This window comes from Sylvia atricapilla, chromosome 9, assembly GCF_009819655.1.
Source record: "Sylvia atricapilla isolate bSylAtr1 chromosome 9, bSylAtr1.pri, whole genome shotgun sequence".
Taxonomy (NCBI): domain Eukaryota; kingdom Metazoa; phylum Chordata; class Aves; order Passeriformes; family Sylviidae; genus Sylvia; species Sylvia atricapilla.
In genome coordinates, this window is record NC_089148.1 from 21483897 (window position 1) to 21508984 (window position 25088).

The 25088-nt window shown below is 38.7% G+C and overlaps 1 protein-coding gene across 4 annotated transcripts in view; it reads right to left on the bottom strand.

The window, feature by feature from the left end:
* The window catches only part of BCAR3 (BCAR3 adaptor protein, NSP family member), an 89524-nt gene that overhangs the window by 30279 nt on the left and 34157 nt on the right, over positions 1–25088 (bottom strand). For 2 of the 4 annotated variants that reach the window (XM_066325216.1, XM_066325217.1), the window contains 2 exons: positions 17727–18051; positions 3812–3851 (listed from right to left, as the gene is read on the bottom strand). In XM_066325216.1, coding sequence (XP_066181313.1) covers positions 3812–3851; positions 17727–18051 — 365 coding nt within the window. Of the gene's footprint in view, positions 1–3811; positions 3852–11675; positions 11918–17726; positions 18052–23755; positions 23824–25088 lie in introns of those variants that run through there. The other 2 variants (XM_066325218.1, XM_066325220.1) reach the window with 2 other exon arrangements.

The window sequence follows — 25088 nt, forward strand, 5'->3', positions numbered from 1 at the left end:
AATTCTACATGCAAAATATCACTATTTAGGAAAATTTTTCTCACAGTAACAATTAAAAGATAATTAGACTAATCTAATTGGGGAGGTAGAGCAGATTATATTTGGATCATAAGGAATCTCTTTTGTTGGAAGTTTTGGACAAATCAGAACATCTATTCTAACAATCTCAGGGACACCCTGACAAAAAAATTCTCAAGTTCCCTCTAGGAGCTACTTTTATAAATTAATGACAGGGAGGAGGGGAAAAATTACCCCCATTCTGTGCCTCTTGAGAAAAAGCAACCAACTTTCACCGTCCTACCAGAGGCTCCTACCAGAGTTACAAAGAAATTATTTTGAAACGTGATTTGAATAACCATGACTCGTTTAAAAATATCCAGTCGAGTGTTTCTTTTCCAGCAGAGGGCAGTGCACAACCAGCAACCATCCATCGAGATTCAAACCTAAGGTTTCACTGAGATCGAAAATTACATGCATTTACCATTAGACTGGCTCTAACAGAATCTTACATGTCTGAATTACACAGCTCACATACAAGAGGCAACTGCTGTGGAATGACGCTTGTGAAGTTTCTGTTCTTGCTAAGCAGAGAAACATAAAAAAAGAGGAAATGTCTCTGTCTGAAGCCTTACTGACATCACCGATGATCTTTGAGTTGGATGACAAATCTGTAGCAACAAAGATGTGTAAAGTCCAAGTTGGCCACATGGGCATACTGCTCCTCTCCTCAAAAAACCACATTCCATCTGATAATTGCACCTTCTGTGATACTGTTGTCCCTGCTTCTGTTGGAAAATGTGTGGAAAAGAAGTCCTTAAACCACCCCTTAAAAAGAACCTCTTGATCATGTGGTGACTTAGTGTCAGGCATTCCTCCCAGCTCTGCTACTTAATGCTGTCAGACAAGGCAGAAACCCAACAAACTTTCTGCCCACAAGTCCCAGCTCGCATCTCAACAGGCAAGTCTCTGCAGGAGTGTGATACACAGAATGAACAGGAATACATTGGACTTGGCAAGTTTTCCAGTGAGGTGGGGATTTCTCTAATATATTTCCATGTCTAAAAAAGGCTGCTTGTAAGGAAATTTCACAGTCATCAGGAAAAATTGTTTCCCAAACTGTGGCTACTTGTCACGCAAACACAGATTTTTTTCTAAACTTACATACACACGTATAAACTTTATTTTTGATCACCCTCTTACCATAGTATCTTCACCCAGTAGGATGGTGAGAGTCAAACATCTACACCTATATTGGATTGGCATCTACAATATTATGAATTTGTGCAATTAACTATACAAACTGCATCAATAAATCTCATAACCTGATCTAAGGTCCCTGAAGTTGAACTAAACCCACAGAATATTGCCCTATCTTGCAAAGCTATAGATAATGATCAACGCACTGAAATGTCACCAGAATTTTATTTTCAGTTGCACTAACCAAATCCATTATGAATAACAGTAATTTCTATGACAGTCTGCTTTTAACAAAATCGAGGAAGAGTAAAAATAGAGAGAAAAATTAACACTGTAGGGCTGAGAGGAACAAGAATCCTTCAGCAGAACTTCACAAGAAACTCTTTTCCTGCAGCTGTAACTTCCTTAAACCAGCAACAGTTTTTTCAAGTCTGAATCTAAATATAAACTTTCCTCATGACCATGCTGAGCAGACAGTCATAAATTTTGCAATTTTTCCACTAATGGAATACAACTCAAAAACTTCAGGCCATAGTAGTACTTATCAACTCACTGCTGATATGTATTTCTGTAATTATTAGGCACTATTTCCAAAGACAATGCTTGAAAGGTTTCCATGAAAGAGGAGAGGAATTTTTTTTTCTTTTCATCCTGATATAGTTTAAATGATTACAGCACACATAAAAAGATCCCAAAGTATTTATAGTGAATAGGAATGGGACTGAAAGCTATCTTTAGTTCACATGAATTTGATCAAAATGACTCACAAAAAGTTCTCTGACACACTCTAATCTGCCAGCACTTGATTCTTTCTCCCTTGCTGCAGGAATCTGTTCTGTGGATGTGCAGACTCAGGGTGTGGGAAGAACCTGCAGAGGCTACCAATGGATCTATTATTTGGTTCATAAAACTTGTAAAAATCTCACAGAATGTACAACGTGCTATTGTGTCCCTGAATCTCTTTCATGACTTGAGTAGCAGCCTGACTCAAAGCTGTCTGGCCTGTTTTCACTTCTACCACAAAAGGGTTTTTTTGAAAGAGCCATTTAACTGTGACCATGGTTTCAGCAGCGCTCTGAATACAAAAGAAGAGTTGAAGCCAAATGGACACTTCAGTATATTCAGACTTCAGCAAATCAGTACATTTTTCCCCCCCTTAGAACTTACGTTTGCATAATTAGCCCTCTTTATATACTGAATGAATTAATACATCAATATTCAAGATGTAGTAAACTGCAACTTGTGAGCAATGTAATTTAAAGAATTAGAAACCACAGTTCATCTATAGAGAACATTCTTTCAAAAAAAATCTATAATCAGTATTTTCTGTCTTGTATGTTGAGCAGAATAAAACCGCAGAAAAAAACCAACTTACTTTGCCTTTCCTCTGTTCAGAGTATTTCTGAAGACAAGAATTTATTTATAATACTTTCAGTCACCAGATTTCAGCAAGGAAAGGTTTGTTAACAAAAGTGAAATTTACCAAGAATGGTAACCTACATAACCTACACCTTTACAGATAAAAATGTTTTGAGAAGTTATGTTTATTAGAAAGCAATTTCTGCATATTTTTCAAAGTTGTAGTTTGAGATTGCTTGTTTAGAATTCCTGTTATAACACCACTGAACTAGGATCCAAACTGGCACTTCACTAAAGGTAGGGATATAGACAGGAAAAACTAAAAAAGGAAGGGGAAGAGAAGGGATTGGTAACCCTTGTATTCTTCCTCATAAGTCTCCTTTCCCCAGGCTTTCCTCCTCAACATCAAAGTTTTAATAACTAAGCTGAGCACCACTGCTATTGACAAGAGTCCAAGACAAGCTTCTACTAGAACGGTTGAAAAGACCAGAAACCACATTTATAATACAGAACTTGCTGCAACAAGACAAGACACACATATTGATGAACTGGCACATGATACCTCTGCCTTCTACTTAGTCACATTATTAAAACTGTAATAGCAAACTCGGTACAGCAGAGTTTGAGATTCACAGTAAATTCAATTAAATACAGCAATTAACATATCTTTGTTGCCTCGGGCATCCCCTCTTCCACAGCACTCTTGAGAAGGCTTTTGACCTTCTCTTCTCTACCAATTCCCAACTTCAGGCTGGGATTGAGGCCAGGGACCTTGCAACACTGAACTACCTGTTCAGAGCAGAAATCCAGCAGCAGTTCTGAGAGTCTCCTGTGGCAGCCACTTTCCCAGGTACTTTTTGGACCAGAAGTGGATTTTTACCTGTAATTTTAGTAAGTATAATGCTAGAACTGCAAACCTAAATCTGACGTTTTTATGGTACTTTCAGATGTGTTTCTTTACTTCCTCAGAAATCCATAAGCAAAAAATACAGCTTCTTTTAATCTGCTAACCAAAGCAAGAATATAGGCAGTCACCATGTAACTGTACAGAAGCCCCACATAAAAAAATGAAACCTACACCTAAAATACAAGTATTTCACTGAAGCTTTAAGACAACAGTCTGACACGTATATTTGGGTTCTCTGTAATAAAAGATGGACAGTTGCACTATTTGCCTACAAAAGACTGGAAATGCTCTGCCAGTGCTGGGTATAGACCAAAGAAAATATTTTGAGGGTAAGAAACAGTACCTTACCTTAACATATTCCAATGTAGGATCCAGAATATTCTGATCTCTGTAAGAAAATAGTACCAGGAGAGAAGGACAGTCAGAAAAACAAACAAAAAAAAGTTAAGTCCAAATATACCTCATACTGAAGAGATGCATTCATATGAGCAATATGCTACTAGGTCACATTAAAATCCTTGTTAAAAGTTGTATGTTGAAGCTTGATAGGCTATGCTATCCAATTTTTAACAGATATATAATCATTTATTTCTTCTAGAAGGACAGGTAATGGAGCCAACAGTACTTAATTTGAGAAATAAAGTTAATGATACCATTTTAAGAAAAAAAATATTGAAATTTCAACAGATAGCTGAAATACTTACCTGGCATTTAAAATGTTTGAAATAAATGCAAAAGAGAGCTCTCCCAATGGCTTTTGAATTTATTTCTTCCCTTTTATGTTTTCCCATTTAAGCTACTGCCTCTGATAGCACCATGAGGGCAGTGCTTACAGGAAACAGAATTTATGGCATTAACTTTCTATAAATACAAAGCAAAAGTTCTCAAAATAATCCCAATTTCAGCATCACAATTACTTGAATGCTGCATAATCAAGTCATTGCCCTAATCTAAAAATAAAAATCTCATCATAGGTTTTCTATACAGACAGATGGCAAAGGGCACAAAAGCCTAACTGAAGAGCCTTGCACTGTTACAACTCTCTCCATAAAATATATGTTTATTTTTATTTCTATTTCAAAGCATTATGGACATTTGTTTTTATTTGAGAACAAGCAGGTTAACAGAGTTTGCAGTACATGACTGGATGTGTTCTACAGAACATAGAGAACAGAAATGACACACATGGTACTGCCTGTAACTACAAATATGTAACAGGCACAGTGAAAACTGCAAACTTAGAGAGGGATTGGGCACTTATTACAGTAATCAAGTTTGCCACATGGACAACAGATCTCTATAAATCTAGAAACAGGATCCTTTTTGGTGGAAGCTTTGGTTCATCTTTGTATCCTTTTGGTACATATTTGGTTGCAAAGATGTACCACTAGAAACCTAATTAGCAGCTTCAGAAATGTAGCATTTGGGTTACACTGCAATTAATCCCTCAAGAAAACAGTCTGAATCTCTGAATTTCCTGTGTTGTTTTGAATGTAACTGCATATCATCTCAAAATAGGTTATTATTTTATACTCAGTTTTTAGTCTGGATCCCTAACAGCTTTTAACCCAGAACATCAGAATAATGAGCCTTCCTCATAAAATGATGGTGCTCAACTGTTCAGGCTGTATAACATGTTGCTGTTTCACATTATCTCAGTATTTATCAAAGGTCAAATTACATTCTCAACTGGTGTTCAAAAGAATAAAAAGCTGGAAAATTCAATGGAAATAGAATTTTGAATTCTATTTCTCAATTCAATTGAGAAATCTTTTCCTATGAAATATACAAAGAAGGGTCAGTTTGATAACTGTAGGAGCATAAAGCATGTACAAGCATAACAGAGAAGACAGGAGTGAAGCACAGAGAAAAAGAAAAGAAAGCTTCTAAACAGAAGAGATGTTTTCCTCCTCAACACTTTGCAATTTGACTGAAAAAAAGAAAAATCAAAATTTTATTCAGTTCAGCAAAGTCATTAAGCATGCCTGAATTCTTCTTACATTCAAATGATCTGTGGGAAGTTGTTCCAGTACCAAATGCTCCTGAAAAACTTTGCAGTTTCGTTCTTCAATTGCCTCTGGAATCTTTCGGGACAAAGGGTCTACCAGCACTGCATGTGCAACACACTCTGAAAGAACAAACCTGCTCACTCTGGCAGTGAGCATGTCTTGTTATGGTCTGCACTGACAGCCTGCACTCTGCAGACCAGCCTTCCTACAGACTCCACTGTTCCCAACTTCTGCCACAAGGCAAATGATCTCCGGGATCGATCAAGCCAAAGCAAAATGAAAGAGGCAGAAAAGGTTTAAGACAAAACAGTTTGTTTACTGGTATATAAAGCAGGACATCCAGAAGAGAGCAGAGGAAGAAGTGACCTGCATTCCTTTCAGCATCCACATGACCAAAGTGCTTTGAAAATGTTTGGCTTTGGAAAATGGATGGTGTAACAAGTATCTTCACAAGCACTGTATTATTTTATCTGGTAAGTTGACCCACAACAAAATGTACAAATTCACCTGCAATTCACCAAGTCATACAGAGAGATGCTTATGTTGGAGCACTATTCATCTCAGATACCTGTCTCCAAGCTGATCTACTCCTCTTCCTCCATCTTCCCTTCTTATCTAAGCCTCCATCTTTGTGCCAATTTTTTTAAGTTATTTTCAAGGAATGGAAACTTTCATTGATGTGCAGTAACTAATAGTAAAGATTAACTACTGCCTTTTGCTATCATTTGATTCCACCACAATACTATCACATTATATGCAGAAAACCAGATGAAGCAGTTAGCCCAAAAAACTAGAAGGCAATCAAATAAAACCAGCTCCTGAATTCAGTTCTCTGTTAGCAATTATGATGTTTTCTTTATGCCATGTGCTCCCAGTGAAGGAAATCTATGCTGTCATGAAGTTAAGAAAAATATAAGGTATGTTTTTTTTTCCTTTCCATTTTGCCTCTCAAAGAATCTTAATAAAAAGTGATGAACCCACAGCCTCACTTACTATATTAGAAGATCTGTAGAAAAACCACTTTCAGGTCAGATGAAAGACAGCAGGTTCTGCCATCTCTCAGAATCAATTTAAGTGAAGATTTGTTTCAGAACTACTAAATTCTTATCTTTCATCAGTTTCTATTACCTTTCAAATAATGCTAATTTTTGTCTTCATAAAAAGCTTGACTTTACAGCTGTATTCATTTGCACCTGTTTACCTACAACATTTATGTATTAGAGTCTGCACATAAGTCAACCAGTCCTGTGTAAATTGTGGACTCACAGATTGGATTTTAGTATATATTTTGGTTCCCTAATAATCAGAGAAGACCCACTTTCACTAAGATAAAAAGCATATTTAATCCAGAATTATGTCCCTGGAACACAGAAGTTTTCAGAAGACCTCAAGCTGAGGTAAGTATGCAGTAGAACACACAGTGTTGGCTTCATGCTCTTTCTGTACCTACTCTGTCACAGAAGGAAATTTAAGAGAGGGATGCAAGCAGACTCCCATATCTATTTTGGGTATTGCTATTGCTGCCACGTCTTGCTATCACCTAATTTTGTGACAAAAATCCCTTTCCAGCACGTTTTTACTCATAGGAACAAAAAAGAAGAAAAACACCTGACTTGCTACATGTAATGAAGACATTCTCCTGAGAAGTGTAAATCCTCAGTTGCCTCCTCCACATGCACAAGGTCTGTGTATGCATAAACAGTCCTCCAGTAATATCTGACCACTAAAAGAAAGCATCACAGTCTTAGTCCTCCTGATTCTGAGGCTTTTCCTAGCCAGAAACATTCTCTCTAGAGGCTGACATCTGACAACCCCGTTTTCAATGCTGGTTGATCTTGCAGACACACAACCCTTTAATCTCTCCCTAGTAGTCCTTGGAAATTATCTCAATTTTTTTCACTCCAGTTTCAAGATTCTTATCAAGATTCTTATGTGGGGGTTTTTTTATGTGTGGGTTTTTTGCTGATACAGCCAAGAAAATACAGTTTGCAAGCAAGTGTGGAGCTTCAGCAACCCCAGAAAAAGATGAAGGCAAGGAAACAAAAAAAGTGAAGTTGCTCTTTTGCTTCCCTCTTCTTCTCCCCATAACAACATTTGTTGCAACAATGTCTGGTGTCACACTGGTTGGCACTGACTATCTATGAGCAAGCAGTGATACATCTGACCACTATGAGAAACAACATAACTTCTCAGAAAATAGGAAGTATCATTGTATGAGGTCCCCTTCAAAATATAACTGGAGCTGACTGAGATGAGAAAACGGGATGGAATTCAGCTATTACTGGATGGTATTTCTCTACCTCCCAACACCTCTAAATGACAGTCAAACGAGTGGGGAGAAATAAAAGATTAAAAAAGTCCTTTTGAAGTTGTCACCATGAACAGTAACTGGCTAAAATGAAGAAAAAAATCACTATAAGCAACTTGAATCATATTTCTGGTATGACAAACTAAATACTGTCATACTGCAAATTTAAAATCCCGCATGGATTTGAAGACAATGCGCAACCAAACATGAAAATTGGGTAAAGAAAACTTTAATGTCCTGGTAACTACTCACTCTTCTAAAATATTTGATAAAATTCTTACATACTCACAATCAACGATGGAATTGAAAAGCCAAATCCTGGCATTCAATCCCAACATCCATTGTTCAGTTCAGTGGGTGCTGGACAATAGCCAGAATCTCAGTAACTCAGACATCACCTGTTTTTCAGACTCTGAAGTTTGTCCAATAATTCTCTATAGGACTGCTTCAATAAAAAGTCTTTAAGCAGACATGCTGTACTCTTTAGCTGTTTGATTTCATGAAAACTTCCACTTTTCTAACATTGCACATTATGTCCTCTCATCACTGGTGCTATAAAAAATCCTGCAGCCCTTTACGCACTAAGCCGTGTGACGTGTCTGCATCTTCCAGGCCCTTGGCACCCTCACAGAACAATCAGCTACAATTATAAATTAGCTGTGACAACTTTAACAAAATTTAAATGCAGACAAATCAGTATCATCAAGTTGCCCAAATCCTCCCTATCATTCAACTCCCATATAAATATTCTTACAGTGGTGGAAACTGCTGAGTGGCCCTGAGTCAGCTTTGTGCTACTTCACACTTTTAAAACTGTGCTTGTGGGAAAAACATTGGGACACATTGCCAGTATTTGATGTTTGAAAATATAGTTGTCTGTTTATTTTAAAGTGACTTTTCCTGGGGAGATTTTCGAAAGCATCTCCTTTCTACCCCATTGAAAGAGAAATCATGAGAACTGTCTTCTGAATAGTTCCAACACCAATGGTGCCAAGGCCAAATCTGAGTAAGGACAACAGAGGCTCAAATGGAGCTGGAGACCCTGAAAATGTACCAAGCTGTTGCATGGCTGCTAACACAGACAGAACCGCTGTAAAACTACCAGATGGGATCACATGCCTTCTTCAGTTTGTGTCTTTGAAATCTCTCCATCTCTGTAGATTTTTGAAATACACACTACTTAAGTATGAAGGTGCAAGTTGCAGCATGCTGGACATGGTATGTCTCAGTATATGTAGCACAGACTGATTTTATTTGTACTGCAAACTAGAATAAAAGATCCACTGATTTTACCCCGCAGCAGCTGCTGCTTCACACACACACTTCTGCTACATTCCTAAGGGCATTCCACCCTTCTGCCTACAGCTGCACAGCACCATGAACATGACTCATTCAAACACCAGTGGAAAGAAGTGCAAACTACTATGATTAACTGTGTGATGACCTGCAGTGCACACAAGAACAGCAGGGACAATAATTAAAATTCAAGAAGAAATACTTTTCCTTGAATTCAATGAAATCTCAACTTACTAACTTACTCCTATTTGTTCAGAATGCCCCAGCAGAGATCATGTTTCAGCAATTTACTTTTACCACTTCTATCTGCATCCCTACAACTTGCTCCAGTTTACCTATTGCAGCAGAAAAAACTACATCCTTTTTTCTACCTTTTCCAGAAAAAAATCTGTTTCTGCACCACACACAGTACCAGTCTCCAGAACCTGTTCAAAAGCTCAGACTGCGCACCTCCCTTCTTTTTCCTCTATTTTCCTTAACATTTGGGCCTACAAAAGCCAAAACTCTGTCCTTCAGAAAAATTCTTAAATTTTTCATCCCAATACCTATTCTATGAAAGTAGTGGTTGGGCAGCAAGACTATTGCTTATCCAAAACAGATACTGTTACTACAAAATTGTTTATATAGGGCTGTTGCCTGTTGACTTGTATCTTCAACTGGCAACTCTTTACAGTGAGTGTTTTAGTTGCTGTGCAGTTTTCCTGAATCCAGTGTCACAAAACTTTAAGTATTCAAAATCAATACAACCTTACAAAATGAACATGCATATTCCAAAAAACCACTGACAAATGTTCAGCAGAATCACAGTCTCCATTAATTAATCTCAAATGCATCTAATTCTAGGTACACTTTATTCATGAAGTATGGTTTTGACCTGGCTAATACGTCTTTCAGGAATGTGTATTTGGACTGAAGCACAGGAATGCTAATACTTGGCTTTAGCACTGAAGAAGACAACAGTGGGAGGAAGAATTGTCCTCCCTGTCTATTCCCTTAGCCCACTTTAAAAAGCTCATCACACCAGATGCCTCTCTGCATTGGATACAGCAGGTAAGCATTAGGAATATACTCACCTAACATTTAACTACTGTTCAGAGCCTTAAAGGGACAAAGGAAATCAAATGCTCATATACGAACAGGAGGCAGGATGAGGAAGCAATATAGCACTAGGTACAACTGAATAGGGCACTCCATAACACTTACAAAAGAGACCAGAAAACAGCAGAGCCAGGAAAGGAACTTTGGGTGCAATGCAAGGAGTAATTCAAGAAACTTTCCACTGTATACAGTGTCCTCTGCTCAAAGAAGAAACAGCCAGAAAAAACAGGAATTTTCAGGAAGTTTTTGAAAAATAACACTGACTAATTTTCATAGAGCCTTTGAGGGATTTGGGCTCAAGTTTACCTGAAAAATTGCTCATTAACAATAAGGACATGATCCCACAATTAATTTCCAGCAATGATACAACTGTGTTCACCCCGTAAGGAACTTCAGTTCCTCTGCTCAGAAGCTGAAGGACTGTGATTTAATTCATCTCTAATACTGGAGAGATGGTCTCTCTTTTTGAGACATTTCATCCTGTTTCCTCATTTCCCTCTCTGAGGATCCCACACGGGCAGATTTCCAAAATCCCATTAAAATTCACAAGAAGTGAACCATTGGTTCTGCAGGTCTATGTCCACCAAGAAAGAAAGAGGATGTGAGCATCAAATGGGAACAAAGGGATGAAGTAGAACTTCAAAACAGAAGAATCTCAACCCAACAATGGACAGAGGGGCTAAAAAGAAAAGGTAGACATGCCAAAACAGAAAGAACTCATGGAGTTAAAGGATAAGAGGATTTGATACTGAATGTAAGCAGATAACATTAGCTACTCTCTGCTTATCCAACGCAGCATTCCTTCTACCATAACCATCTACCAGCTTTAGCGGGTAGCTCTGCTCCACCTCTGAGACAGCAGAGATCTGCAGGTGCACGTGAACAGGACACATCAAGAGAAAGAATGGGAAAATCTGTGGCAAAAAGCATGAAGTACTGGCAACACCTAAGGAATTCTTCCATTTGGAAAACCTGTGCATGGAAGAAGTCAATGAGATATTCAGTAGCTCCAAATTCAACACATTTGTGTAGCTAAGGAAACAACCACACACAAACAGTTTAGTTCAGGTTTTTTTAGAACAAAACTCACATGGAGAGGTAGTTTCAGGCATTACACCAAAACTATGACTATTTTTACTTTCAAAATTTTGTGCATTTATAAAAATTCCTCCCCATCTTATCCTAAAATTTAAAAGAGAACCGAGGTATTGGTATTCTTCCTGGTAATCTTGCAAATACTTTGATACTCGAAGAACTGCATTTTATAAACCAAAAAAAACCACCCCAGTATTACTCACTTTACTTCCCACTGGAAACATACAAAATATTTACTATACTTGATATTTTAAAATCTTGATAAAAATTATTTTTAATTTTCGAAGCGCACAAGTGTAAACACAGTAGTAATATAAAAAGGTAGCACAAATTAAATTTAAAATTATCCAATAATCATGCTTTCAAAATCACTAGTTAGAAAAAAAAATAAATGCTGCCTAAATACCTGATTCACTCCATTCTCCAAATCCAAAGAAAAGCAGAATTTGCAGCATGTGGAGAAGTAAAACAGGCTGCTACATGGATAAAGCAAATCCCTGAATAGTTTTCTCCTCACCAAACACAGCCTTGACAACTCTTTTTCTTCATAATTCAACTGCCAATTCAAGGACTTCATCAGGCCTGATCTGTTGTGGTAATACCACAGGAAAAGTTTTGGGAACTCAGAATTCAGTCAGGAATAGCTTTATGCTTCAAGACTAACACCTGGTCAACTTCCACATGTTCTGCCCTCCAGGGACAAGGGCAAGCACTGTAGAGAACAGTGACCCTGCTCAGCTTTACGCTGACGAAGTTCCCGTTAATGTCAGTGGTATTAGTCAAGGTTAACATTGAACGTATTTCTATTTTTTCCTGGACAGTTATATGAGGCAAGCATGTGAGGATCATCCAGCCAAACACGCAGAGCCTTGAAGATCAGAAATTCAGAAGAGAACAGAACATCCTAAACAACCAGATAAACTAATCTACTCTACTCTCCGCTACAGCAAGTACAAAGTCCAGTGCTAGATGAGAGCACTTCATCTGAAACAGCTGATGTAGAAAAACAAGAGGAAAAAAAGTCTGCTGACCAGTCCTCAAAATAAGAGACTGAAGTCTCCCAAAACATGCAGTCACACACGCTTACCATACTTTCAGAACTACAGAAAGTAAGTGTATTCTTCGCACTTGTGTGTAGATAATCAGGCCCAGTCTGTAAAATACACTTTAGTTTACAGGCTATTTGTGACGTTTTGGTCTTTTGCAATAAGGTTCAATGAGCACCGGAAGATGTTAAGAGCTACTGGACTGCCCATTTCCTTAGTGAAAGAATTAAGCTAATAAAAATCTTTTCTTCCACGGCTCTCCACACCTACCAGACGGAATTTTTCTTTTTTAACCTGCTTGAAACCATGTCAAAAAACAGCTGGACACGGACAGTTCATGCTTGAGGTCTTGGCAGTTAAAAAAAAAGCTGCTATGCCTTGTCTACCTACAAAAATGTATTGTTTGTAGCCACATCAATAAAAACAGTAGTGTTGCAAGTATAATCACAGTCAGGACTTAGAGCATAGCCAGGAATTTACTGGGCTAGAGAACAGAAAATCAAAACAGAAGCGAAGAAGAAAAGATTAAAATTATAGTTCTGTAGTTACAACTCTACACTTCAAATTCATACACAGTTAAAACTAAAGCTTCAAAAACAGGGGAAAAAAATCAAATTCTGACCAGCTGGTAGGTCAGAACCTCTCATGAATAGTGATAAAACAAAGCACCCAGAGCATTATACATTATTGAGAGCAATGCACAAAGTATTTTGATTCCAAGCCAGTTGGAGCAATACAACCCCTACTGTTTATCAGTGACTCCATTTTTTAAATGTCTGTATAGACAAAGAAAGGAATTTGAACAAAAAATTGTCTTTACAAGTCCAAGCAAATGATATGGCTACTGCAAAGACAGCTAGTAAACAGAAATTACACCAGCACATACTCACAAACGTGCTGTATAATGTGAAACAGCCAGTGTAAATTAATGTCAACTTTGTTTTAAGGCTCTAATTAGCATGACAAGTTAGAGTGATCATTTCTGGCAGATGGTGTGCTTCAACACTTCCTAGGGGTAAGCTCAGCAGAGGGAAGATAGTGATTAAATGCAAATGTCTGACTGCACTGTTTCTCCCAAAATATCCAAAGCTCCATTCTACACTCCTATACTACACACACAGGGCAAAGGCAAAATTAACTATTTTTCTTTCTTTCAAATACTGAATTTCTCATACATGTACTTTTAGCAGTTCAGTATCTTTTCTAAAAAGTCTGAAGTGGAGACTAAAGCTTTTGAAACACTAAAGACTTAAAAAAAAGGCATGTAACTCTACAAACTACACAAAAATTTAATAAACTTATTTTTAAGAAATTGTGTCTAGCTTTGATTTTATCACTGTGCTAGACTGTCCATTCTACAACTGACATTACATTCTTTCAAAGCATCATGCCCACCAACAACATCAACTTTGTGCAAATCCAGATACTATTCCTGATCTCCTAACAATTTACAATTTCACACTGGAGCTGTTATTAAACTGAATTTCACTTAATTTTGTCACAAACCCTGCTTATTTCAACAGGAATACAGGCTATTTGCAGGCAATAGAGGAATTACCAGTACTGAGAAAGGAGTACCTTTTCTCTCCTTCACTGCTTTTTAACTGATTGTGAAGATCACATCTTTATTAGCCTGACTCACTGACAACACAATGTTGAAACCATCATACCACTTGCATTACTTCTCTCCCCACAAAACAACCGTGGAACCTGTTTGACAGTGGGGTATCAAAGATACATTTCTTTCTCACAGTATTCTGTGATTCTTGTGTCTTGCAGCAGTGCTAACTTCAACTCAAACCTCAGCTGAAGAAAAAAACCTTCAGAATATGCCTCATGCTCCTCTCTTTTTCTTTCCCTGGTGCGTGGTTTGGCTTACCAATAAAGCAACAATTGTCAGCATGAGAGGACAAGAGGAAATGGCCTCAAGTTGCACCAAGGGAGCTTTAGATTATCAGGAATACATTTATTAGGATTTTCTTCCCCACCAAAAAGGTAGTAAAGCATTGTAAGAGACTGCCCAGAGAAGTGGTGGAGTTACCATTCCTGAAAGTGACCAAAAATCATTTGGATATGGCACTTGAGGACATGATTTAGTGGTGATTGTGGCAGTGATGAATTTAGGAATAAAAAACACTACAGCTGCCAGCTGACAGAGAGTCCAAGAAGCAATCACTTATTCTGCTCTTCCTGCAATCACACTGCCTCATGAAACAGGATGGTATCAATACTGGAATCTAGTTTTGCTTTGGGACACCTGCAAAAGTCTCTGTTCTATTCCATGCTCTTAACAACGTCTCAGAAGAAATTCCTTGCATCTCTACAATGAGATAACATTCAAGTACATTTATATCAAAGCCAGTACCAGACCCACAGAGATAACTACTGTGTTAACCCAAGACTACCCGAGTCCTGTTCACATCTGGCTGAAATGGTACAGATTGTCAAAACAGGCTTTGACAGCTGTCCTTATCACCACAATCAAACTTACTATGATAATGATAATTCTGCATTGATTTCAGGTCCTGTTTCTTTGAGGGACATTTGGCAGCATTAATGAGAAAGCATGAAAATGCCACAAGTCTGCTCAACTGTAATGTCACTCATGAAGGACCATCATCATCCAAGTGCAGTGGAAATTCTGGATTTACTGATGGCAGCCACTAAACACAGGCCAAAAAAAAAAAAAAAAAAAGCTACTGGTTCTAGCAACAGATGGAATTTCAACAATTTTCCTTTAAATAAAGGTATGATGATACAAGGCAGAGCTAAATGAAGATAGCCCATGGATCACGTCAAAAGAAAATTACAATTAAGCTTTATTTAGGTCTAATTATCAATGTCAGATTATAAAGAACATTACACACAAGCGGCTTTAGTTTTACATGCTAAAATTAGAATTCTCTTTTAAAGCTGAAGTTCTTCACTTTCAAGAGTGAATTCTTTTTTAGCTAATAAAACCACCTTTCAAGAGCTCAGCTGATTCTAATTCTGGCCATTTAATTATTTCCAAGAGACTCTAAAACTCAGATGTCAGCTTTCTCAAGAAAAAACCACATTTTTCCCCTTGAACTAATTAATTAGCAGAGATGTACATTCACAAACCAAGAAGAGAACACATTCTCATTGTATTGAGAACTGACGATATAATTCTTCAAGTTAGGAGAAAAATTTTAGAATCAGAAGAATTCCATTAGGGAATGACACAGTTCATTATTGTTTTCTATTCACATGATGTGTATTTATCTATTAAGGGAATATTACTCACTTTGAATTATTAAAATGTTATCATAGGTATGTTTTTAAAGTTAAAAAAACAATGACATGACTGAGCCACAGGTTTATTAGTGCACAGGAACACTGCAATCCTAATGACTTAGTTCAGGCCCACTGGCATCAAACACAGCACTTGGTTTGAACAGTTCATCATGAAAATGTTTCATTAAATGTGTACACACATGTTCAGTTTTTGTAAACAACATTATAGCAATGAAAGACTGATACATTCCTGAGTGAAAAATATTCCTGTAATGTTACACTATTTCACAAATTCCTACACTGAAGTAAAAGGGCTTTCTAAAAAAAAACACAAACAACCGACTAATAAGGAAACATGAACTCCCCTATACTGTTAGGCCCAGATAATATAAGTGTGAGTGTAGGCATTAGAATGCCTACCTTAGCACATATGGTAAACTGCTTACCACAGGAATATCAGACTTTTTCTGTCAACTTTCCTTTAAAGTAAACTCATGAAAAGTGCAGCGTCATTGCAAGATGATTCAAGAAGTGATATATTTGCTGACTGCCAAGTTGGTGTTGTCTTCTGCTCTAACACAACTGTGCAGTCAGGTCATGGAGCAAAACATATAATGATTCATTGTAAAAATTAAAGAAACCAACTGTTAGAACTTGTTGCCATAGCATTCAGAGTGTGCTTTAGCAAAGTAATTGAAAGATCAAACAGGAACAGCATTTGGTGCTATGACTCAATAGACACAAATTCTATTCATAGGCTGCACTAAAAACATCCTTTGAATCTCTTTATTATTCAAAAGCATTATATTTTAATTCTCACCAGGCAGACCTTCCTGACATTTTCTTTTCAGGCATTCTGTTTGTACTCTTACTGGTTGTGCACAAAGTGTTCTTTATAAGACAAGGTTATATTCATAAGACAAGTTATTAGTAGGATTTGATCTCTCAAGAAAATCATGTTTAGTAACTGCTCTTGAAAAAGAAGATATAAAATAGAACCTCAGTGTGTATCACCATATTCTTTTCATGGCAACACCCCAGGCTGCTGGCATTCTCTACAAGTATGTGAATAAAAGAAGCAAATTATGTTTAAAAGCCAGTTCATGTAAGCAGGTACATCTGACAGATCAGTGGCAGAGGAGTACTAAATCCACTTAAGTACTTTCTTCTTTTAAAATGAATGGGGCATAGAGAAGAAAGTCTTTTTAGGTGAGAGGAAAGTTTGATCCCATAAAGCACAAGCAAAAAGCATAAGGAAACCACTCTACACATACAACCTTACCTAATCAGAACTCTTCTTCATTCACAAGACTTGAAAACAAAAAACTTGTAGTGATCTACAGCCTTGCTGTAAATTCAGAACTTATAATTTGGATATCTTTTCTCAGCCTTTAACTCCATCAGCCAAGCAACAAACATTCTCTCATTTCTATGTCTTTAACTGATCCACTGCATTACACTGAATTTTTCTTGCGTTAGCTGGTAATTTTTTTCCCATTTTATAGAACTCAATGTCAAAACACAAAAAAAGGCATTTACAAAATTAATTCCTTTTTGTAGGCAATGAAATATCAGTGATGATAATAGGTTCCCAAAAGAAAGGCTCATTATAAGAGTATAGGTATTTCTCAAGAGTTATGCATATGTTAACCACAAAGTCAGTCAGGAACAATAAATACAAGTAATTTGTCATTAGCTCAGTGTATATTGGGTTCCACTAAGTTTTCATGTAGAAGGCTAACATGTAGCACGAGATTTGAGGCAGCTGGAACACCACTCCCCTTTTCCTCAGCCCTCCATCCATATTGCATTGAATACAAATCAAACCCAAGTTTGAACAGTTATGCCTTCTTTTTTAAAACTGCTCTGTTACAACTGCAAAGGATCATATAAAAGCAATTCAGTAACTTAAAAAAGTTTCCTCCATGGGAATAGTACACACAATATTAAATTTTTCAAACATGCAGAGGAAAGATACAGTCATTAAAAATCATTTATGTCTCCCATGAAGACCTAAATTGAATACTAGGGAGAAAACCTAACTTAGTTACAATAAACAGCTGTACCTATGACTGGGCCTTTAGAGGCCCAGAGGAATATGTAATAATCCCTATGCAACTAGCATATGTAAATTATGGTTTTATGTAACGTACCTGGCATGGAGTTGGTTGCTCTTTCCATTTTCTGGAGGGTACTCTTCTATAACATCCTGTACAAAAGGTGGCTGCTGCCGTGCTCTGGTGTAAGGCAATGTTCCCACATGGCTAAACATATCACAAGACCTAGGGGGAACTGTCCCCCTCTTCTTCCTGGGGAGAGTGCCATGGATAGAGATGCCTTGGAAGGAGTTTGAGCGATGCTCAACTGGTGAAGGTTTTGTGGTCAAAAGGTCCATGGAAGAAGCTAAGGAGAACTGGTGGTTCACAGGGCCGTTTCTGGGGAGACTTGAAAATTTTCCTGCAGTTATCATTTTTGGTTCTGAAAAACAAAACCAAGATTTCTTATTGTATATCGATCATCAAAGCCCGTACTTAAAGGAAGTTAAGTAGCATGACTAACAAAGGTATCTGAAACTGAACTTTTGCTTTGCTTTGAGGCACTCAGATATCTCAAGACCACATGCTGCTCCCAATGCACATCAAGCACACATGTATATACCTTTATATGTGTTAAAAGTCACAACAAAAAAACAACCAGTCTGGACAAACATGCAAGAGCAGGCCCTGAACAATTTTCCATTTTTATCCATAGAGTTCCTCTTTTTTTCTTTTTCACATCCTCTGTAGAATCAGACATCAACTTTCAATCACTGACAACAAGCAAAGTTTTAAGAACATTTTGTCAAAAAAAAAAAAAAAAAAAAGGACACTACAGCTTGGTTTGGAACAATTATGTTTTTAAACCCAGTAGTTGGCACACTGTGAGGAAAAACCTGTTGCTAAGGAGTCTTGCTCAAGTAATAAATCTAGCAGATAACTGGTCACATATTTCTAACAGGCTGTAAACTAAACGGCTCTACCCAAGAGATAAGGGCAGGAGCAGATTACTGGAATTCTCTTCTTCAGCATGCCCAGCCTGCTGGCTCAAATCGCTGTTGACACAGAGATTTGCATAGCTGTCAGTCTGGTACAATCAACTGCAGTCTGCCATACAGTACAGGTTTTTCTGTTAGCGTGAGCAAAAGTGAGACAAACACTTCAGGCTCACTAAGAAATTACAGTTCTGTTCCTTAAAAAATGCTGCCCACTGCTCATTTCACAGTGTTGTACTGCAGAAGACAGGCTGCCTTATCCTCTGTGGTTGTATTAGCCTGCAAAAGCCACTGTATGGAACTTAACACCAGACCTAAAGGGCAACCAGTCCTGCACTATATAACCTAGGTGTTAGTCAGCCAAGTGCTTCCCATAGAAACTGGAACAGCCACAGATGCTGCAGAGATTGATATGAACTCAGAAAGCAGAAGTGCTTTTGGAAATAACAGTTATGGACAGGGGGAATCTGTTGTGACCTCGGTCAAGTTCCATGCTGAAAAATAAGATGTGCACCCTTGAAGGCCCAGCAGCCAAAAGTCAGGTGCTTACAGCTGCACAAGAATTCCTCCTGTTTTGAGGAACGCACAGGTGTTGCAAGGAAAACAGAGGTGTCTCTGTAGCCCTCCCGCTCCCTTCTCCAACCTTAGCATCACAGCTACCATCAAAATGTTTCTGCACTGAAGCTACTGTTGATTCTGCTCAGAGGTTATCATAACAGGCTTACTTTCACAGTAATGCTAAAACTGAACCCAAAGTATGTAAAAATTCTGCTTTTTCCTGTCAGCTGCACTGCAGAGATTCACCACCTGGATAAGGTTTTCAGACTTCAACAAAAATTCCCTTCCCGATTCTCCTGTATTGGAAGCCCTACAATAAGTACTCAGTAATTTTTTTTTTTTTTTTTTTTTACACTCTTCAATTTGCCAAGCCTCTGTCAGAGCACAGGTACTTGGCACTACAGTAGAAAAGTCTCTGGAAATAGCACTTCTGCCTAGGGAGAATCTGTTTGACTCTGGTCACATCTCTTGATAAAAAGAGTAAAAAATATTTGAGATGTTAGCAAAGAACTGTCATGTGGATCCAAATAAAACACAAAATCCTCAAGAAACCCAAACACATTCTCACAAAAATTCTGCCCTATGTTATCACACTGATGTGAAATACTAAATCATCTCTCCATTTACAATGTGGTTGAAGGACACAGTTTCTGCTAGTTTTGGCAAGTGCTAAAACTATCACATAATTATTTTCACAATAATTGCTGTAAAGTCTGTTTTGCATTACAACTGTTCTAAGCAAAAGAAATGATCCACAAATTTGAAGATCTAGAATGCAAATGCTTACTACAAACCTGCAACCTCCTCTGGCTAAAGCAAACTGACTGAGCTTGTTTCTTGTAAATTCAGCTTTGTTATTAGAATGAAATGATATAAATTACCTTCAACAATTTGGGGAACAAAAGGCTTCTTATAATTCACACAATCATTTGAAACTCAACTTTGGGTATTTACTGTTGAAAAGCAAGAAATACCATTTATGGAGTGTGAAAAACTGGAAGCTAGCTGGTTCATATTGTACAAATCCTGTTGTTCTCCTTTCAGGGCCTGCTGAGAGTCTGTACTTAATTATTGTATTTTCTTATTGGTTTATATAAACGCCACCCCCAAATATCTGAATTCCAATTGTTTTAGTTCAGGTTATCCAGTGAGAGAATTTTCCTTAGCCTTCCCTGCAAGGCTCCCATGGCTATGCTGAAATAGAACACAGGTATGAAACCCAAGCTGTTATAAATGTAACCATAGAAAGGTTTGGTTTAATAGCTGATGAGTCCACAATAGGCTTACTGTGATGTGAAATTGTCAACCACTTCATGTTTGAGGGTCCATAAAGGAAGTTGAGAATTCACTCTCCTAATCCAATCACAAGGTAATCCTTACAACAACCCAGCAAGTTTTCAATCCAACAGTCTGAGAGTTTTCAAAAAATTAACGACTCCCTGATGTACAGCAGTTTCCATTTCACCCTGACTCCTAAGAAGCCCTTAAGAATCAAAACCAAACTCCCAGAGTTGACCTAATCATCCCTTCTTTTAAGTTGTACTCATGTGACTTACAAATTCAAGCCCTAATCCTCAAATTCATACCTGAATACTGTTTTGAGGAATCAAGGTAGAGTTCCACACTTAGTGCAATACACTTAGCCACAAGTGTGTGTGCAGCTTTGATATTTCTATAACAATCCACCCTGCAAAACCTCTTAAAAAAACCCCTCAAAAATCCTAAACAAAAAACCCCACAAAACAAAACCCAAACACATAAAAAAGCCCAACCCAAACAAACAAACAAACCCAAACAAAACTGAGAACAACTGATCTGCTAGTTTCCACCACACAATTATCTGCTTGCCTGTGTGCTGCTGTACTATGTACTCTTCATAAATGTTAACAGAGAACTACAACAATCAGCTCAGCGAGGAAAGTCCTGCCAAACTATCCATCCAATTTTCTTGTACTGAATGTAAACACTGGAAAGTGGGAGCCTCTTCAGCTGAAGACACTGGAATGTCTCAAATACTTCAGTATATGATCCAAAGAACGTTTGACTTTACTAGATATAAAAACCCTGCAAATTTGACTCCCTAAGAGACAGTGTGCTTTGTGCACTGGCCATCATGCAATCAACAACAGAAATGGTAGAAATTGTAACAGGTCAATGGCTCAAAAGGAACTGAAATTTGATTGTATCCATCCCTATTTGTCCAAATGCAGCAACTACCAAAGCTGTACACTTTGGTAGTCATGCAAACTTCTCCTGACTAGGTGCAAACAAGATTTTTCTGGCTCAGCTCGTCCTCGTGAAATCTTTCTGATATTCACACAGTCTGAGGAAGTGTTTTGATGGTTCATTCAAAATCACACAGATATAGGACCCCTTCCATACTACAGCATAACACAACCATTGGCAGTGGCTTCTACTTTCTTGTTTCAATATATTGGAGGAAGTGAGGGAAATTGAAATCTTCAGTTCAGCATCAGAGATGCATGAATGGCGTAACAAACAGTCCAAGGTTGTATATGCTCATGCTAGTGGCAACCTCATAAAAGGAAAAACAATTCAAGAATTCCAAATCAAACTCTCAAGCTATTTCATAACTCAGAGTTACACCTAAATCAATTTTGGACATTAAAAGACTCACATTTCTCTCACAGCCTTATTGATCTGGCATTTGAGTGATTCTCAGCTCAAAATCCCTGGATTTTATAACTGGTGTTATCATATCACCAATCTTTACCATTAAATATACTATGAAGCTAAGAGGGCTTGAACATGGCTTAAGACATTCAGCTGAGCATTCTCAGATATTTAAAAGATGGAGTCAACTTTTGTGAAAACTCTACTTACTTCTGCCACATCAAATCCCTCCACAAATTTCTCACCCATCTCCCCTCCCTCCCTTGAAATCAGCTACAATAAATTTCAACAAGTGGAAGATCCATTACTGTCTTCTCCCTGCTAAGTTACCTGGCATATTTGCATGCAAATATGATGCACACAGAAACAAACAAACAAACAAACAAAAACCAAAAACAAAAAGGAAGTGAACATCCTTAATGGTGAAGAAAGTCAAGGTCAGGACAGAAAGGCAGATGAACTTCCCCAGATTTTTTGTGTGTAATAAGAGAATAAGGGAAAAAGAAAAAAGGTATAACTTAAAAGCCTCTAAAGTTAAGATATCACAGGAATTAATACAATCAAAAATGTAGTCACTATAAATTAAATGTGGATTTCATGTTGTCTCCCTAGAAGCACTGTAGTATTCCTCCTTACTGTATTAAAAAGAAAGGATTTCTGCTCCCCAAAATAGCTTAGTAGCAGCTTTCTGCAACCTCTATTTTCTGCTTTCATTATGAATAACAGATGCAGTAGCTTCTACAGCAAGCATGTCACAAGACTTTGAGAAGAATATTAAGGTTCAATAACCTACAGCCTGTTATGATACAGAGACATAGCCTGAGAAAGCGTATGCACTAGTTCAAAGGCTTCAAGCTACTATCAGAAAAAAACATGAGTCTGTCAAACATCAAACATCCCCACAAGATTAGCCAGGTCAGTGCTTCCAAATGGTCTTGAAGTGCTATCATAATGTTCATGCTCTCCTTCTCTCTCTTTATATGTGCCACACAATTTCCACCCTCCCCCCATACATCCTTGTGATGTAATCAGTCAGCCTATTAAAAATGTTATTTTTAACTATTATTCTCACACAATAGAAAACACATGGGCCAGGACAAATTTTCTTTAAATGCCTTTTTTTTTCAAGATGAGAGAAACAGATAAACCTCATACTTCTCTTTGTAAACTTGCACACATAGAATGCCTTCATATATATAAAAAATGCCAAGAAAAAGTGATCATTGAAGATGACTCAATAATAAGTACAGCTTTCTTCATTTGGCCATGAAATTATCTCTGAAATGTAAGTGCCCAATCAGTTAGCTCAGTAATTCTGAACAATATAAAGCCTTGACTTGAAACAAACCTTCTCTCCTCATTTTGCTGGCAGAAACAGAAAACTTTACCAAGGTTACAGTCAAATCTAAGTGGTTTTTAGCCAATGCTTCAAAAACACAAGCTTTTGTTCCTTCTCTGGTAAAGGAAGCAATTTATTTTCACTGGTCCCTTGGTCCTACAAAAAAAAGAACAACCCACTTTACTGAAAAACCTTTTCAGCATTATTATTTCGAACAAACACCGCCTTTCAGAAATCACAAATTCGGAGAGAATGAAGTGTTTTGCGTTCTCTCCTCTTCAAACGACAAAGATTTTTTAAAAAAAGGACACGGCGTCTTTTCTCTCTGCTCGGAGAAGTATCTCGCTATCTCGAGTACACACCAATGTTTTATATTTAAAGAGACTTCCACGGGATCAATTCCCACAAAACCTAAGCACTTGGATCCAGCGTCTCGGTCCGTCACTGTCACAGGCACGGCATTTCCAGCAGCCCGCAGGCCAGCCCGGGCAGGGCTCGCCCTGCTCCCGCGCCCCCTGCCCCGACGGCGACGTGGGGACACAGGGACACCCGCACACACTCACACACAAACCCAGCTCTGCCTCCTCTGCCCGAGAGCTCAGCGCCGTCCCCGCAGTTACCGGCTCTGCTCACGGCAGCTCCTCTCCAGGCTTTCCGCGGACCTGGAGCGCCCGTCCCGGCGAAGCGATCCCCGGCAGCGAGTCCCGCCCGCGCCCCTCCCTCGGGGCCGCGGACCGGAGCGGGCAGCGGCGAGGGGCGGCCGGAGGCCGGACCCGCAACAGCGGCGGCCGGAGCGCTGCCGGAAAATGAACCGGGACGTCCTCGGGAGAGCCCAAGGGCTGGCCGTGCCGCGGTAGGAGCCGGCGCGTAGCCAGCAGCAGCCCGTCCCAAAGAAGCGCCGTTCGCGATTTCTTAAGGGTGACTCAAGCAGAGCCTCCCACGAGCGCCTTATCGCTCGCCGCACGGTCCGCCACAGCCCGGCCCCGGTTCCGTGGCTCCCCCTCCGCAGCAGCTCCTCGCGGCCGCCCCTCACCTGGGCCAGGAGGCGGCTCCGGGCCGCGCAGCCCCGGGCCCGAGGCACGGCCCCGGCCACACCCTCCGGGCCGCTCGGCGTGAGCCCCGCCGGCCCTGACCTCCCCGTGCCCTTCTCCACAGAGTTAGCAATTTGGCCTCTGTAATTTCGTGTCTCAGATTAGCACTACAGCAAAAATGAAGTTTGCTAAACCCACCCTATTCACGGACGATTCAGAGCCTGTTACGCACTTTACACACACAATTTACTTGCCTTGGTAGACGCCCCCCCGTCGTCCTACCAAGTCGCGTGAAGTTACTTGTGCAACAGGTTGGTGGGATAAAACGCTTTTTCTTCAATAAAGGGTCAAATAGCTGCACAGAACCAGGAGCTAGTAACAGAACAGATGGTCACTTACTCTCCCCTTGTAAAGGATACCTTCAAAACAATGAGATAATTATAGACAGAACCTTCATTTTCAACTAATTACCTCAAGCACCTTCGGCTGTACCATTGGCTCAGCCACAGGGCTGTTGCTTTAATACAAATCACGGCACACTCAGTTGACTTTTAAAGCACTGTCTCGATCAGTTTAACACAGTACTTGTCTCTTTCCCGTTGGCTCAGTCTTTCAGGCTACCTGGCCAACAGTTCTCTGGTTTTACCGCAGCTATTATTCCAGTTTTTTCAATTTCATCAGAATTCATAAGATTTTTCAAACCTATTCACTGTTATCATAGTTGCATTAGCTTTCCAGAGGCAAATGCTTTTCTGCCTAACCAAATATTTAATTGATTTTGACATTAAATATTTGATCCCTACTAGCTGTATGGTGGGTCTGTTTTGGGAGATCCTCTTCATGCACTATTTTTATTTCACTCTAATGTTCAATCCTTTCAATCCCTTTCTCCATTTTTACCAGAACTAGCTTTAATAAATTG